General features: G+C 38.8%; 2 protein-coding genes across 6 annotated transcripts in view; one reads left to right on the forward strand and one right to left on the reverse strand.

Annotated features, from left to right (window-relative positions):
- The window catches only part of Gycbeta100B (guanylate cyclase soluble subunit beta-1-like), a 68,669-nt gene that overhangs the window by 52,687 nt on the left and 642 nt on the right, over positions 1-15,340 (forward strand). For 3 of the 5 annotated variants that reach the window (XM_034339848.2, XM_034339849.2, XM_034339846.2), the window contains 11 exons: positions 1,877-1,977; positions 2,698-2,816; positions 3,630-3,785; positions 3,991-4,144; positions 4,363-4,517; positions 5,429-5,557; positions 5,777-5,859; positions 8,536-8,706; positions 9,722-9,959; positions 10,747-10,887; positions 11,687-11,844. In XM_034339848.2, coding sequence (XP_034195739.1) covers positions 1,896-1,977; positions 2,698-2,816; positions 3,630-3,785; positions 3,991-4,144; positions 4,363-4,517; positions 5,429-5,557; positions 5,777-5,859; positions 8,536-8,706; positions 9,722-9,959; positions 10,747-10,887; positions 11,687-11,844 — 1,586 coding nt within the window. In that variant the 5' untranslated portion in view covers positions 1,877-1,895. The remainder of the gene's footprint in view (positions 1-1,876; positions 1,978-2,697; positions 2,817-3,629; positions 3,786-3,990; positions 4,145-4,362; positions 4,518-5,428; positions 5,558-5,776; positions 5,860-8,535; positions 8,707-9,721; positions 9,960-10,746; positions 10,888-11,686; positions 11,845-15,340) is intronic. The other 2 variants (XR_004583230.2, XM_034339845.2) reach the window with 1 other exon arrangement.
- Positions 11,840-14,873, reverse strand: stops (SOCS domain-containing protein stops). Its single transcript, XM_034339863.2, has 2 exons — positions 14,638-14,873; positions 11,840-14,134 (listed from the first exon to the last, which is right to left on the reverse strand). Exons 1-2 carry the CDS (start codon positions 14,765-14,767, stop codon positions 13,230-13,232), a joined length of 1,035 nt encoding a protein of 344 aa, XP_034195754.1. The 5' UTR covers positions 14,768-14,873; the 3' UTR covers positions 11,840-13,229.

Raw genomic sequence — 15,340 nt, forward strand, 5'->3', positions numbered from 1 at the left:
CCCAACGTTACAAATAAAAGGTGTAACTCGCGAAGAGTGAAACTTTTTACGTTTACAGCGAAAAAGCGTAACTGTTTTCCTGGATAGTTTTGTTTTTTTCGTCAAATGAAAAACGTGACTCTCGGTTTACCTCAAAGTTTGTTACTGCCCCCCGAGATTCTTCCGTGGACCGCGAAATCTATAAAAAGAAAGAAAGAAAAACGTACTTGTATACTTTGCTTGTAACGAGAGTTTACGCGGCGTTAAACACGCGAAATTATCGTGGAACGCGTGCTCCATGGGAACGATTCTCTCCGGCGAGCTTTCTAAGAGGACAACGGTACCCATGCGACTTTCACTCTGAATAAAGTTATTCAGAAAAGCTCTCGCAACCTCGCCGCTTTCCTCCTGCATTTCTTTTCCTCCGTCCACGATTATAGCTCGCTTGGAATAATGTAATGGGTAAGCTACACGGTTTACTGAGATTTAATTGAAAGCCCGGCCAGAGGCATTACGGCACAGGAATTTATTGTTGTACCGACCTCCAGTGGGATTATTAATTTTTTCACACTGCTGCGTCGAGATTGCAGGACATTACACGGCTATACGTTATTAAAAATATTGCGAGAAAATTATACACGACACCAGCATTAAAGTAATGCTTACTTACTTTAATTAATTGAACGAACCTTTCGTTTGATTTTAATTAACTTGCAGCTTTGATTCTGTTTGCTTTTAATCATAAGTATTAACTTTACAGTATTGATATTAAGTTATACGGTAAGGGTTTCTTTCGAAATAAAACAGGCAGTTCGCACTGTGATAAAGTCTCGGGAGAGTAATGTTGCCTGCTGAAGATACACGCGAGAGACATCAAAATGTGGGTTATCTTGAGAATGAAATACGGCGATGACCCTTAAATGCTTGTGTAAAGAGGGTCACTTTATCAGCTCCAAATGACCCTTCGCAATATCCCCTCTATACATTGTGCGATATAATTTTGGTAGGCTCCATTTGTTCAGTTTACTTGACATGATCAGTAAGTTTTCATACAAACACGTAACAAAATAAAAAATTGGTCGTGGATTTGTGATCTTCAGAAAAGGGTTTTTTAACTCGTATGTAAAAAGGGAGAAGAATCCTATGATCAAAGCATATTTCGTAGTGATTGAGATGAAACGATTTCTGTTCACTCGAGTGCTAATATTTCACGGCCAATTTAAGATGAATTCCTCCTTTTATAGGAGCATCGCGGCTCGAAAAAATTTATATAAAAATACCGTGGTGAGGCCGGCGTGACAGCTCATATCCATGTCAAATACCGAAGTATCTTTAAGCTATACTTTGTAAATTTAATCTAGAAGAGACTGTCGAGCTGTTAAAATGCTTGGCAAGAAGCATTTACTTTGTTTGACGCGTGAGGCTAATTAACTTAGCCGTGAAACTTCTCCTGAAATTAATGCACTATATTTTGATAAACAACCCCTTAACTAATCACGTAGCCGCGTTTCACAGCGCTTTAATGTTATCAAGAGGGAACAAACAGTCTTTATTAATTAACTTGACGATCCAACGTTCCCTTTGAATATCATAATTGATTATCCTTAAGTAATTACGTTACATTTTACTTGATTAGAAACTTTTTAACGTCAAAGGTATTTGACTTTTTTGCTACAGCAAGCTTTAATCAAAAAGTATTTACACTACAAGAACAAGTAAATTTAATAAAATTCTTTTAGCTTATCTCATGGGGCTATTTCGATTAAAGCTGTAGTTTATCAGATTTATTACATTTTTTATATTTTTTACACAGCTTTCTATCATCATTTGTTTATTTTTCAAATGTAGCTATACGTAATCATCATTATTAATTTTCATTAATATTCTGTTAATTCAGAAAAGATGCGGCTGTTAATATGGAAGGGCAATTTCTCGTCCGTCAGATATATGACGACGAGATTACCTACAACATTATATCGGCTGCTGTCAACCGACTCAGTACGTATTATTAATTTTTCATAAGAAAGTGCAAGAGAATATTATTATTATCTGAAAATCTCCTGTGATAAATTTGTTACAGTCTTCAAATACTCTCCTAGCTTATCTACATACTTTATCCTTGTCTAAATAATTATTTTATCGCTTCTTTCATCTTCCACGTTTAATATCCGGATCTCTTTACCTGGATTCTCAAACGATGTTTAATCAGACTAATGTTTTACCATCCCTTTGAGCCGATCTTTACTCCCATTCTTACTTCGACCATTCCTTGATGTAATTATTTTTTGCGATTCGCTATGTTCTCTTTTCGAATCGAGTAGAAAACAAAGCTTTCGCTTGAACTTCCCTCGCAAATGCTCCGTGAAATTAAGGATTGTATTCCGGTACGTTTTCCGAACAAAGGATATAACAAAGAATCCAACCCCCTCGAACTTTCACCCCAATAATCTATCCTGAAAGCAACCGCTGAAAGAACAGTACTTTTCAAAGCGTCGACTAGATAATTGATCTTCGATAAAAGGAAAAGATACTTGATTACACTTAAATTACTCCAAACTGTACTTTATTATCGGGCTATCAATAATCGACGCTACAATTTAATATTATCTGAATACCTGGAAGTACAGAAGCTTTGATGTTATTTTGAAATTATTTTATTGGAAAATTGTTATCTATTAAATTTTGTTATTTAACGAGTTCGCATCCGATATTTTCCAGACATACCAGCAAACGAGATCCTCGAGCTATTCGGACGAATGTTCTTCGAGTTCTGTCAGGACTCTGGTTACGACAAGATTCTTCAGGTGCTCGGAGCGACGCCCAGGGACTTTTTGCAGGTAAATCACGGTTCGACACGGTCGTTCGCTTGACGACCACTCACTTTCGAGGCGATTCGTGAAAAATAAAAATTTGCTCGAGGGCGATGCGTTTGGTATTCCAACGATTCCGTATGGTCGGAGTGAAAGTTTTCTGAAATGATGACACACGGACAAATCGACATCCGCTGCAGGTCCGTGTAACACAGAATGGTATTTCGATGCGCATGTTAGAAAGTTGTAAAAGAGGAAAAGAGTTTCTTATTCCGTGGCACAGGCTCTTTAAATTAACCTGTTACCTAATAATATCGTCGACTGACTGCTAAATGCATAATTATATTTTTTATTTTGAACGAAGTACACCGAGTGTTTATAATAAAACACAGTCGTTGTTTTTATAGAAATCTCGGTCGTTCAATGAATAAAATTAACGAATGGAACGTCGTCGAGGGACAAGATTATTATCGCCATGTTTTTCTTGCAATGGGGTTTCATTTCCGGTTCTCAGCCGAGCCTAAAGTCACGTAGAGACAGTTTGTTCTTGTACCATCGTTACCAGTCGAATTTGCAATTTCGTTTCTTGCGTTCCCATTGCTGGATTCTAGAATACGAGCGAAACGTGTCGCGATTGAAATTAATAGCGCGAATGAAAACGGGAACGGGCAAAGAGCATCGTAATGCGAAGCTACGAGCACTCTCCGTTAATCTGGTTCAATCGCGAAACTATGATCGAAAACGAATTATGTACTAGACACTCTGTGTTTTAATTAGCGTTGTACATAGTTTAGGAGAGTATCGGTAGTTTGACAGGGACCGTGTTACGTCTAATTGCAGAACTTGGATGCCCTTCACGATCATTTAGGCACTTTGTACCCGGGAATGAGGGCACCCTCTTTTCGGTGCACCGAGAGACCGGAGGATGGAGCGCTCATATTACATTATTACTCCGATCGACCTGGCTTAGAGCACATTGTGATTGGCATCGTTAAGGTATTTCGTTCTAGCAGCTAGATGAAATTAATAGCCTGAAAATTGGATGAAAATTTACGAATTATTCGATAGAACGTAAAAGCTATTTGGATGGATTTTGATACTTTGTTGATTGGAGTTGTTATTCTTTTAATAAAAATTATTAAATTTCCATTCTATCTAACTGGTTCGAATCGAAACGAGTTATAATCTCTGTCGGTCGTAGACCGTGGCGAAAAAGCTTCACGGCACGGATATTGAAATGAAAATATTGAAGACGAAAAACGAATGCGATCACGTTCAATTTCTGATAACCAATACGTCTGGACCCGGGGTTGTATCGAACCCCATGATTGCAGAATTGGAAACTCTGTCCGTCGGTGAGTAATATCATCCCTTCTAGCATGTTTTAATTAATTATTCACAAATCTTTCACAAAAATGATAGTTGACTGAATTTCATTTTCGTATTTATTTAGTTTATAATTTTCTGTAAGTGTAACGAATAATGGCAGAGATTTCATAGAAAGTTTCTATCAAGTTTCCTCGTGAAAAGCTCCGCGATCAAAGGGTTAAAAGGACCGCAAAATGTGTTACAGAGCCAAAAGTGAGCCCTATGACGTTCTGTCGGGTTTTCCCTTTTCACTTGATGTTCAATCGAGACCTGACCATAGTACAAACTGGATGCACTATAACTCGAGTGATACCTCAAGTGTCCTCTGGTAATTGCAAGTTAAGCGACATTCTTCTCACCGTAAGTTCATACTATTACAATTTAAAAAATCTTAAACATCTTTTCTGATTTATACAAATTATCACTATTAAAATATGTGTCAGTAGATTTACATAATTTATTATATCATAAATCTTACACTATACAAAATGATGTATTACGCATTGATTGCCACAGTGAAAACTACCGTACGTAGTATGACACACTTTAAGAAGAATAATTGAAAATATGATCGTGTATATTATAATCCATCAATTTGATTACTCAACTTTCAACATCGTGTCATCAGTTTCTTTCCTGCATTAAAAACAAAAAAAATTAGCCTCGTGTATCAGTACATGCTCATTTACTATTCATCCTGCCTGATTAGTTGAAAGCATAGATATAATTCGCTGTATGCATGCACATAAACATCCTTCTCAAGTTCAATCTCGTGGGAAGATATCAAATGGATAGAGACGTTAACAAGGAATCGATACCATGTTTTATTCTCGAAACAGCGCATAAGTTATCACGGGGCAGGGAGAAATTGCGTTATTGTGAGCCGCTATCTGGCCACCACCGATATAATTCGTGCGGATTCATACACGCGTAATCATATATCTTTCAAATGCGGTTTACTTGACGTGACACGCACCATTGAAACGGAACCATTTAACTTCGTTTGCACAGACGCCCGCGTGTGCATCCGCGGGCGTAATCAATTATACACCGGTTATTATTATTCCAGCGTCGCTGAAATTCGCGTCGGTCTTAATATTTTGTTACGGGTAGCTGATGCGCTGTTATTTCTGCATAAAATATGCTTTCGAAAGCACCTACTTCTGCGAATAATCCGTTTCAATAATTTTCATTATTTTAATTACCCAAATTATTTAATTCAATTTTATCGCTTGTCCTCATCGACTAATGTTGAAGCTTTACTCCGCTAGATCAGACCACATTTAGAGCTGACGTTCGAGAATATATTGTCACACATAAACACCGTGTACGTACTGCGGACGAAGAAGGGTGTGATGAGAGTCAACGCTTCTGAAGAGTACTCGTATCTCCGCTTAAAAGTTTGTATAGCCAATATCGAAATTGTTTAATGGAGTATTCCCATGAGTGACAATGTACATAAATTAATTACTCGAGATGTATCTCTTCACGTGAATATTTTTCATTTATAAACGAAGATTAAAAGTTGCTTCAATTGTAATTCAATTAATTTGGAATTTGTGAAATTTTCAGTGCTCAAGCATGGTTCGTTATTACAATCAAGATTTTTATTCTTTCAGGGACAAATGTTATACATTCCTGAGTCGGACTTCGTGATCTTCCTCTGTTACCCCAGCGTTATGAATCTAGACGATTTAACCCGGTAAGAGTTCAGGAATAATTATTATGTTTGTCATAAAATTTGGTAGAATTGAGCTTAACTTTACTGCTTGCATAATTAATGAGAACAGTTCGTTAAGACAAGGTGAATGGTATTGTTTCGAATAAATGTCGAGTATTACCTAAAGTTTGTAGGTACGAATAAAAAGATAAAAAGAAAGTATTATCCAAATATAGATTATCCATTTAACAATTTTCCATCTCATATGTCACTGCAATTATATTACATACATTAATATCACTACCCGTTAGAATACGTTAATCTGTATCGTGACAAGCTGTATGACAATTATTAAATAATTTTCTAAATGGAATTTCAATCAAGCTAAACAAGGTGCATGTACGGTTGTAATCAATAACATGGACGTTTATCGCCATGCATTTTCCGGTTCAACGTTTCTGAACCCTGCAAAACCCCTTCGTGGAGAACGCGTAACTCAGAGAAACAAATGGCCACCGCAAAGAATACTATACGAGTTTCCACGTGCAAAACGTGGAACGCTGTTCTATGGACGCCGTTCGTCTCAATTAGAAACGATCGAAAGCGTAGAATTTTCGCTTTGGTCTGATCTACGATGCTAGAAGTTCAAATTTCCTTTATTAAATGTGTTTGAATTGAAAATTATGGGTGGTGAATCAAATATGTACATATTAACTAATTTTTATAAAACAATTAGTTCGTTACGTAAACGGAAAAAGAGAAAGAGAAAGAAAGTAAGACGATAAAAAGAAAAAATGACAAGGAGAACAAAAAAGGGTGAAGATTTTCGAACGAGAGTAATTCGGCGACGGTGTAACAAGAATTTATGTTCGCAGTATAGTAGCGGCAGACACAAGAATGGCTGTAATTATGTGAACCATCGCTTCGGCATCTATTGAACGACCATTACCGTTGTTTCACCGACGACAAATATTTTCCGCACAAAGACAGGGGAATACGTTACGATGAATTAATAGGGTGTTTCTACTTACTGGCCACTAAACTCGTTGCGTCTATTTACGATAACGACCCACATACCACGACCGTCCATAACCACTCGCCTGGTTACATTTCATTCGATCGTGAATTTTATAGCCTTCCAAAGTAGATACATACACGCGTATGTCCTTCTCCATTGTGCAATTTGTTTGCTGAAGATTTACGAAACGATTGACTTCGATCTACTCCCATTAATCGTGTCTTAACTTTCACGGTGATATTGTGACATAATAAATCCTTTTGGAATTCTTCTTCGTACATTAACTATACGCTAAATTGACGAAAGGAGAACTTAGAAATTTTTGCTTTCGTCAACTCACTCTTGGCAATATGTTTCCAAATGTCAGCGACGTACGGTACTTAAACTTTTGGTTCTGAGTGAGACCTCTTCTTAATTTTTGTTTTGCTAAATTATTTTATATACATATATATATAAATTATTTCTACAAAAAGTCTTTTTGCTACATTTTAAATGCAAATGTGCGACGTTTCTGATGGGACGAGTAATTCCAGGGTGGAAATTCGATCATGTAATCGTGTCATTACGAGGTAGGCGAATTTTACGCGTCGCTGTTCCGCTTATGGTCGTCGATTAACGCGCGTATAATTCCCGGTGTAGTTGGAACCTGCGGGAATTCGTTCTAGTAAAAGCGTCGCGCCAGTTAGCGGATAAATTTGATGCTTAATCGAATCCGCTCTTGTTATCTCGCCCGTTAACTTCTTTTTACAATGCGAAACGGATCGTGGCTCCCTTCGAGCGACGAATTACACGCGAAAGTTACACGGTCTGGGAAAAATACGGTCCAACTATATTTCGCTTCTTCATGAATAAAAATAATTGAAGTGTGGCTGATTGAAAAAATATCGTAAAGATAATTGGATGAACTCATTACAGATAAAGTCGGTATTAATTAAAAGTATCAAAGAGGAAATAAATTATCGCTGATTCCGTGATTTCATCTTATTTTCGATGGGCGCGCATAACCTTTGTTCTTTAGCCGCAAACTACCGTGAGAAACATGAATTATACATCGAAGATGGATTTGAAATTCAAAGGATTAGCGCGAGAACTGATATTTCTGCAGAAAAATCGTGCTGTATTTTTAACCATGATGTCCGATGAGAGTCGTAAATATTCTCTTAACGATTCTCGAACGATTCTTAGAAATGCAAAACAATATTCGTCACCTGACTATTTTTAACAAACATTTTATACTTGCATCAGTTTGTGTCGAAGGTAACTTTGAATTACAAAAGTTACTATAAAAATAATTTCAAAAGGAATACATATTTAGATGTGATCTTAGCAGTCACTTTCTGTTCCGAGAATCAAGTTCAACAATTTAATCGATCAATTTCATCTCACTGAGGAAAATTATATAGAACCTATTCCAGTTCGTATTTCATTCTTTTCGTACATTGAACCCTTGCGTGTTTATATCTCGATGGAACTTCGAATTTATGCAGGGACCCCTTCATCATGGAAACCTGAAATTTGCATGCATTTTGCAATCTAATTAAGCTTCTTTTCTAACGAGTAGACTTCTCACGATTATTATGTTATTCATAACATAGTTAACTACTATAAAAATACTAAGTATGCTTTTTTAATGTTTGGATCGACGCTTTAACGAAACTGGAAATTTAACTTTTTATCTTTTTCACGCTTTTGATGATCAGACGAGGATTGTATCTGAGCGACATCCCTCTTCACGACGCCACCAGAGATCTGGTGCTGATGTCGGAGCAATTCGAGGCTGATTACAAATTAACGAGAAACTTGGAGCTGCTTACCGATAAATTGCAGCAGACGTATCGCGAGTTGGACGGCGAGAAGCAGAAAACCGACAGGTAAGGATCTCCGTCCGCGTAATTTTCTGATTAAGGAGATCCCCATTGGCCTCGTTTGCCATTTATCCTGACGCAATTCTGAGGGGATCGGATCTATCTTTCGGTCCAACGAACTTCTTTCTTGACAGGCTACTCTCTTGTCGGAAATTGGATCGCACTTTTTTTTTTTTATCTCGTGGAAGGGCAAAAGCAGCTTTTTTCAAGCTTCGCCTGTTCCTAGGATCGTCAGAAGCTGAATACATTTTATGATGATGATCGTAAAAACAGGATGTTCTCCTTTAATTTGGAAATGAATGACGAGGGGGAGCTGTAAATTAGGGTGAACGTATGAAGATTGAGAAGGGTCGAGATGGTCATTAATTTCACGAAGTAAAATTGAATAGAGAGTGACATTAGATATGGATCGAGAGTAATCTTTTCTCGATAGAACGCGATGTTCTTTTCGTATTTTAAAAGGTTTCCGATGTAGTATCTCATACGGAAATTTCATTTGTAATGGAGCTCGCATTAGAAGAGTGAGAAGACTGAAATATCTTCGATATTTGAAATTCTAATAACTCTTACGACCCCTTTCAGTCTCCCTCGCGTACAGTTTTCTCAAGTCAATGTGCATTCAATATCCTGGTACTTTGTGATACAGCGAGTTTATAGATTAAAGCGAACCATACTGTACCGAGGATTTCCTTTATTGCTACGACCCACTATTCAACCCCGTTTCATTCAGCAAAGTACGTCTGCTATTTTTTCATTATACTTTTACAATGGACATTTCTCACATTTATAAGCCTTTTAAATTGTTAAGCAACCATAATAAGAAGAACGTTACTACAAAATATAAAAGCAATGGCACTCGGTATTTCCATGAAACATACGGCTGTCAAAATATTATATTAAAGTGATGCCCGATGACTTCCATAACAGTCAACACATTCGAATAGCGAGGGAAACGAACGAGTTACAATAACTCGCGCTGTGATTCGAGAAATTTTAAATAAAAGTTGCTCGTATTCCGCAGATTGCTTTACTCCGTGCTGCCAATTTCCGTGGCGAACGAGCTCCGACATTCCAGGCCAGTTCCAGCTAAGAAGTACGATTGCGTGACCCTGTTGTTCTCCGGAATAGTCGGTTTCGGTGCGTACTGTGCAGCTCACACGGATTCCAGCGGCGCGATGAAAATCGTCAACATGCTGAATCAGCTGTACACCGCCTTTGACGTGCTCACCGATCCAAAAAAGAATCCCAACGTGTACAAGGTGAGAGTTTACCGTGCGAGGTACGTCCATCTTGCACCGAGTAACGTTTCACGCGTGTTTGTATTTTTGAAAGGCACTTTCGTGCCGCGATGAAAGTTCCTCGGTCGCGTAACGTGCCGTTTAAAATACATTGATCAGTGGCTGGAACAGGAAACGTGGGCTGTCATTGTTGGAGAGGTTGCCCATTTAAATAATAACGACGGGGAGAAAGAGAAATTCTTTTTCTATTCCCCCTTCGAAGTTTCCTTTATTATAACTAAGTGTATGGAAAACTCGCTTATTTGAGCGTGCAATTTGCTAGTTCTACCGTAACGGGACCGGGGTTACTCGACCTTCTTTTCAAATTATAGTTACGTCCGTTGTGTGCAAATGGTTTCATCGTTGCGGAATAATTCTCCCGATGACATCTCTCTGAGAGTACGAGTTTGCAAAGTTTCATGTATTGTTCTGACTTAGTATGATATTAACCCTTGGATGGCGTACCACTGATATGATCACAATTATCTAAATTTAATTTTAATTACATTTTCATTTTCATATTTTCGATTGAATTAATATATCAGCAAGTTTTGAATTATTATTTCAGCAACTCCGTTTATTCGTAGTAACAGCCATTTTAGTCATGTCATCGTGGAAACTTTCTGATTTAATAATATTATCGATCTTACTCGCTCGAGAGGATGGTTCGAGAGCTAAAGTAGGATTCGCGGTAGCAAGTGTGTAACAGACAACGGATATATTTGAATTTACGAGGTTTGTTAGCACTGATCCACTTTGGTCGGACTAGGTCGAAACTGTTGGTGACAAATACATGGCCGTGAGCGGATTACCAGAACCATGTCGTTGCCATGCACGATGCATCGCTCGCCTAGCGTTAGATATGATGGATCTTGCTGCAGATGAAGTGCAGATCGATGGCGAGCCTGTGGTAAGTACCCCTATTCTTTACCTGCGTTATGCCGAGTTCCAATTCTACTTTCTTAGCAAATCTCGTACGAAGGTATATATCAATTTAGGATACGTTCTTAGTTTTCCTTTCAGAAATTTTGTATCAGTTGTAGGCAAACGAGGTTAATTTCTGATAAGTATGACAGAGCAGGAGAAATACTGTTTCTTATGATTTATAAGTTTGTATTTTCGTATTTTAGAATTGACTAATTTTCTGATTTTTCGGAACATCGAGGGCGATTGATTTACGGAGAAACTTAATACGAAGCTATTCAATCAATCAACTTTCTATTCTATTTTATTCGGTCGAACGCTTTCTCCTTTTTGAGTCTCGAATATTCAACCGAGTACCAACCCGTGAATTCTGTCGTTGAAATTTTTATTCAAAGTTCAAATATTATACGCTAACGTAATATTTTTATTCAAACAGAACGATGATACAATTTGATCGTTTAATTCAAAAATATCTATTATAGTATACAGCAGCTTCGCGTTAAGGTGTCAACTTGGTCTCGACGTATCGAATAAATAAATAAGAAGCATCTTGAGACGGATTCAAAGCTGTTGACTTAGGCTTTCAATCGCGTTTCGTGACGAGAGAGGTATCGACACGTGGGTTTCTTGTATTCGATTATCCGTAAAAAGATTCTTGTTCTCCTTCCGGAATGCACTCTTCCGGTTTCCTCGCGAAAGCTTCCGCCGAGTAACGTTCACGCGATCGACGTGACACGAATACGCATTGTCTCTTTATAAGAAGACCTTGCTGATGTGTTTCGCAGAAAATCACCATCGGGATCCATAGCGGCGAGGTTGTGACCGGTGTCATCGGCCACCGTATGCCACGTTATTGTTTATTCGGAAATACGGTGAACCTTACCAGCCGAACGGAAACCACCGGAGAACCTGGGAAAATAAACGTTTCCGAAGACGCGTACAGGTAAATTCAATTAATTCGCTTTAAATAATAAATCGAAAATTGTGAGCGGAATATTAGGAATAATTAGCGTGTCGAATTGACAGTAATCGACAGGGTACCGTGTCAGAGCTGACAATAACGTGACAATGAAATGTTTATCAAGGTAATTCAATTACACGAGTGAAGTTAGGAAAATCTAGAATGGCTCACGAGCCATCATCCCCGTGGGAACTTTATTGGACGCAAGGGGATAAAATTTAATGCAAAACGGTAGTTGAAACGACAGCCACGCTTGTCAACCAAAACTCCCGAGCGTTTAATGCTCTTGTAACGTTGTTGTTCGTTGCGAGATTGACTGGCTTCAATTTACGCATTAAACTCATTGCACAATTTATAAAACGATATCGAATCGCGTAAAGGAAAACATCGAAAGGCAAATTTATCGCTTTCTCTCGAGAGTAATTCGCAACTCTTTGCCTGCATAAAACACGTAATTCCGTCGGTATTTCACAATAACCGGTAACAAAAAGTACAACTTCCGATGGAATTATAATGTCATCTTTCACGATTTATTTCCTCTTTGTGTCAAATCCAATTTATCAACGAATTCGATTTGTTTCGTTATTTCTGAAACAAGTATCGCAGGAAACGTTTCGCAAAATAATTATAATACAAAGTTATGGAAATCGACAAGTAGTATAAGTTGCTTTTACTACTCGAAAGTCTGCCGCTACGATATTAATATTGAAGAAACTCGTTACATATCGTGGTGAATATCGTACACTCGTAAACTTCGAGTAAAGTATCAGACGAAGTGGAAAATTCGATACACCTGTGTCAGAGTTTACACGGTCATTTATTTTATGGGATCGTTCTGGTTCGATCAGAAAGTTAATCGGTTTATGTGACCAACTGGCAACGCACTGAAACTTATAAGAAAGTTTACAACATTTTAGACAACGCTTACATTCGTGTGTCAAACTCTTCTAAACTAGATTCCATTGGATCATGTAATCGATTATATCTTTGCCAAAGTTCGTAAGCATTCCAAATACCTACACCTTTAAAAGTTCCTTACATTTCATTGAAAAATTTTAAAAGGATAGAATTAACATAGAAGTTAATTATTGTACATAATTTAAGGCACTTTATTCTTCTGCTTTCTTTCGATTCATCTCCCAAGAGCTAATGCTCAAATAATATAAAACCTTAATTTGTAAAAAATTTAACCAATACTTCCAAAAGTGGCAAACTTAAAATCTCCATATTCTACACACAGAAAACATCGACGACCTCATCTTCAAGTAAACCTCGAAAGAATCTCTCGATGACCCAAAAATTTCCGTATTCCAAGCAACGAATCTCAGTTTCTCTGAAACATTCCTCAGATAACATATCGATAACCGCTAATCGTACAGAAGATCCAGGTAGTTTCTCAACGATTCGGGAAGCTGTAATTGGTGGATCCCGTGTGGGAGACTCCAGTTTTCGAACAGAGTCTCTCGAATACGGCAACGACACAGGTGTCTCAGTTCGGGCGGGCTCAATCCGCTTCTTTCGGGCGGTACCAGCTTCTGTTCCACCAAAGCTGGATACTGTTCGTAGAGGGAGATGCTCAGCACGCCGCTTTGGTCAGCTATGTGACTGGGCGTTTTGACGAAGGCCGTCGTCACGGTTCTCAGGACCAGCCTGAGACAGAGCAACAGCTGTTCCGGGTACGCTGTCTCATCCTGGCCCGGTTGTGCCTCGTATTCGTTCAGCTTGGTGAGCAGCATCTCCAGAGGGGAGGGCGCCAGATTGTCGGACTCGACCGAGGCCCCGTAACGGAGCATGATCAAAAGAATATCCGGGGCACCGTGTTGAATGGCCACTCTCAAGGGCAACGCTTGCCCGTACGATTCCATGGGAACGTCGATGAATCGTCTCTTCATGGGCGACGACTCGCACCGATACTCGAGACGTCCGAGAGCAGCGTGATTCAGGAAGTACACCAACGCGCGAATGTTCTCCTCGCGATCCTCGAAGTCGCTCTTCCATCCGGACAGGAAATGCGTCACCCGTATGCCGAAGATCGCGCCCACGAAAATCCGCTCGAACGTCTTCTCGCAGTAGAATATGTCGTTGAGCAGACGCGCGACGATCTCGTTGTTGTTCAAGTTCCAGTCGAAACACAGTTTCGCGGCTACGTAGAGGACATTGTGGAATTTACCTAGCATGCAGACGTAGCCGTTCTCCATCATGGCGATATTGTGGTAGCGAAGAGCGGACATCACTATCCTCTCGCAGACGTCCTGCTTATCGAGGTTCTCCGCTGAAAATTGCGGGAATCATTATATTAGAGTATACTTCTTAAAATAACAAATGGGTAACTCAAGCGATATATTTTTTCTCTTCACGAACGAGTGACTTCGATCGCGTCGCTTCGATTCGCTGCTTTGCATAATTTTTCGAAGAAAGTAAAATCATATAGAAGCGATGCACAGGTTTCTCCCGGGTCTAAAATTACACGGGATCACTTTCTTTCCGCCATTGTCGATAGAGCCACTTTCATGGTCACACCGTACAGTTTCCTAGCGGATCATTGGACGAACCTGACGATCAGTGAATCGGAAATAAAACCGTCAACGTGAGATTATTCGAATCGATCTCCCAAAATCCCGTTAACCGTGCGGTATATTACTTATTTTCGGAAATTTCGTTTCAGAATTGGTATGTTATGCGCACGATGTGCGAATTAAAAGAATATCGTGAATCATCTGGGAAATATTTGATAAAAACACGTATTTGCATATACGTTTGCAGTCTAATTATTACCTTCGGCGCAGCTATTTATCACGTCTGAAAAGTAACCGACCATTTCACGACGTTTGTACCGAGAAGCTAAGCAACTGCGCTCCATTTCAGCGAACAGTTTGTCGAAGTAACAATCTATCAACACCTCCATTTTCTTTCCCAACTGGATAGAAAAACTTGACGGTAGACATGCACTGATTCGGTGTCAAGAACAATCGTTTGCAAAAGAACTAACAAAGTATCGCGACCATTGCTCACCTCCAAATGATAGCTGACTCGAGGAACAAGCAGGAAACGAGAGAAGGCTAATTCGATTAGCTGTTAAATAAGTATTTCAAGGGCTTCTTTGCATCGTCCCCTTCGTGGTCAGCTAGTTTTGCCAGACTCTGATAAAAATGTCAACCCCATCTAACTGTGTGCAAATGTTCCCGTAGAACGTTAGATGATTAGAGATTTTTAGCATTTAAGAGTAATTTACTGCATACCTGTGGCAATAAATTAAGAGATATCTAGCGGTTGTGTTAACGAGATGCGTGGCATATTTTCTCTGTAGATGTACTCTCGGTGTAAACAGGTTCACGTTGAGAACAAGTTAGATTTACATGCTCGTGTAATTTATACAAATTAACTTGTACAATTGGATTTGTACAAGTAGATCACGTTACCGTTATAAATGTGAAGGAAAGTTTTATTAGAAACAGTTTAATATTAAATGTTTGATTAT

This window comes from Osmia lignaria, chromosome 10 (assembly GCF_051020975.1).
Source record: "Osmia lignaria lignaria isolate PbOS001 chromosome 10, iyOsmLign1, whole genome shotgun sequence".
NCBI lineage: Eukaryota > Metazoa > Arthropoda > Insecta > Hymenoptera > Megachilidae > Osmia > Osmia lignaria.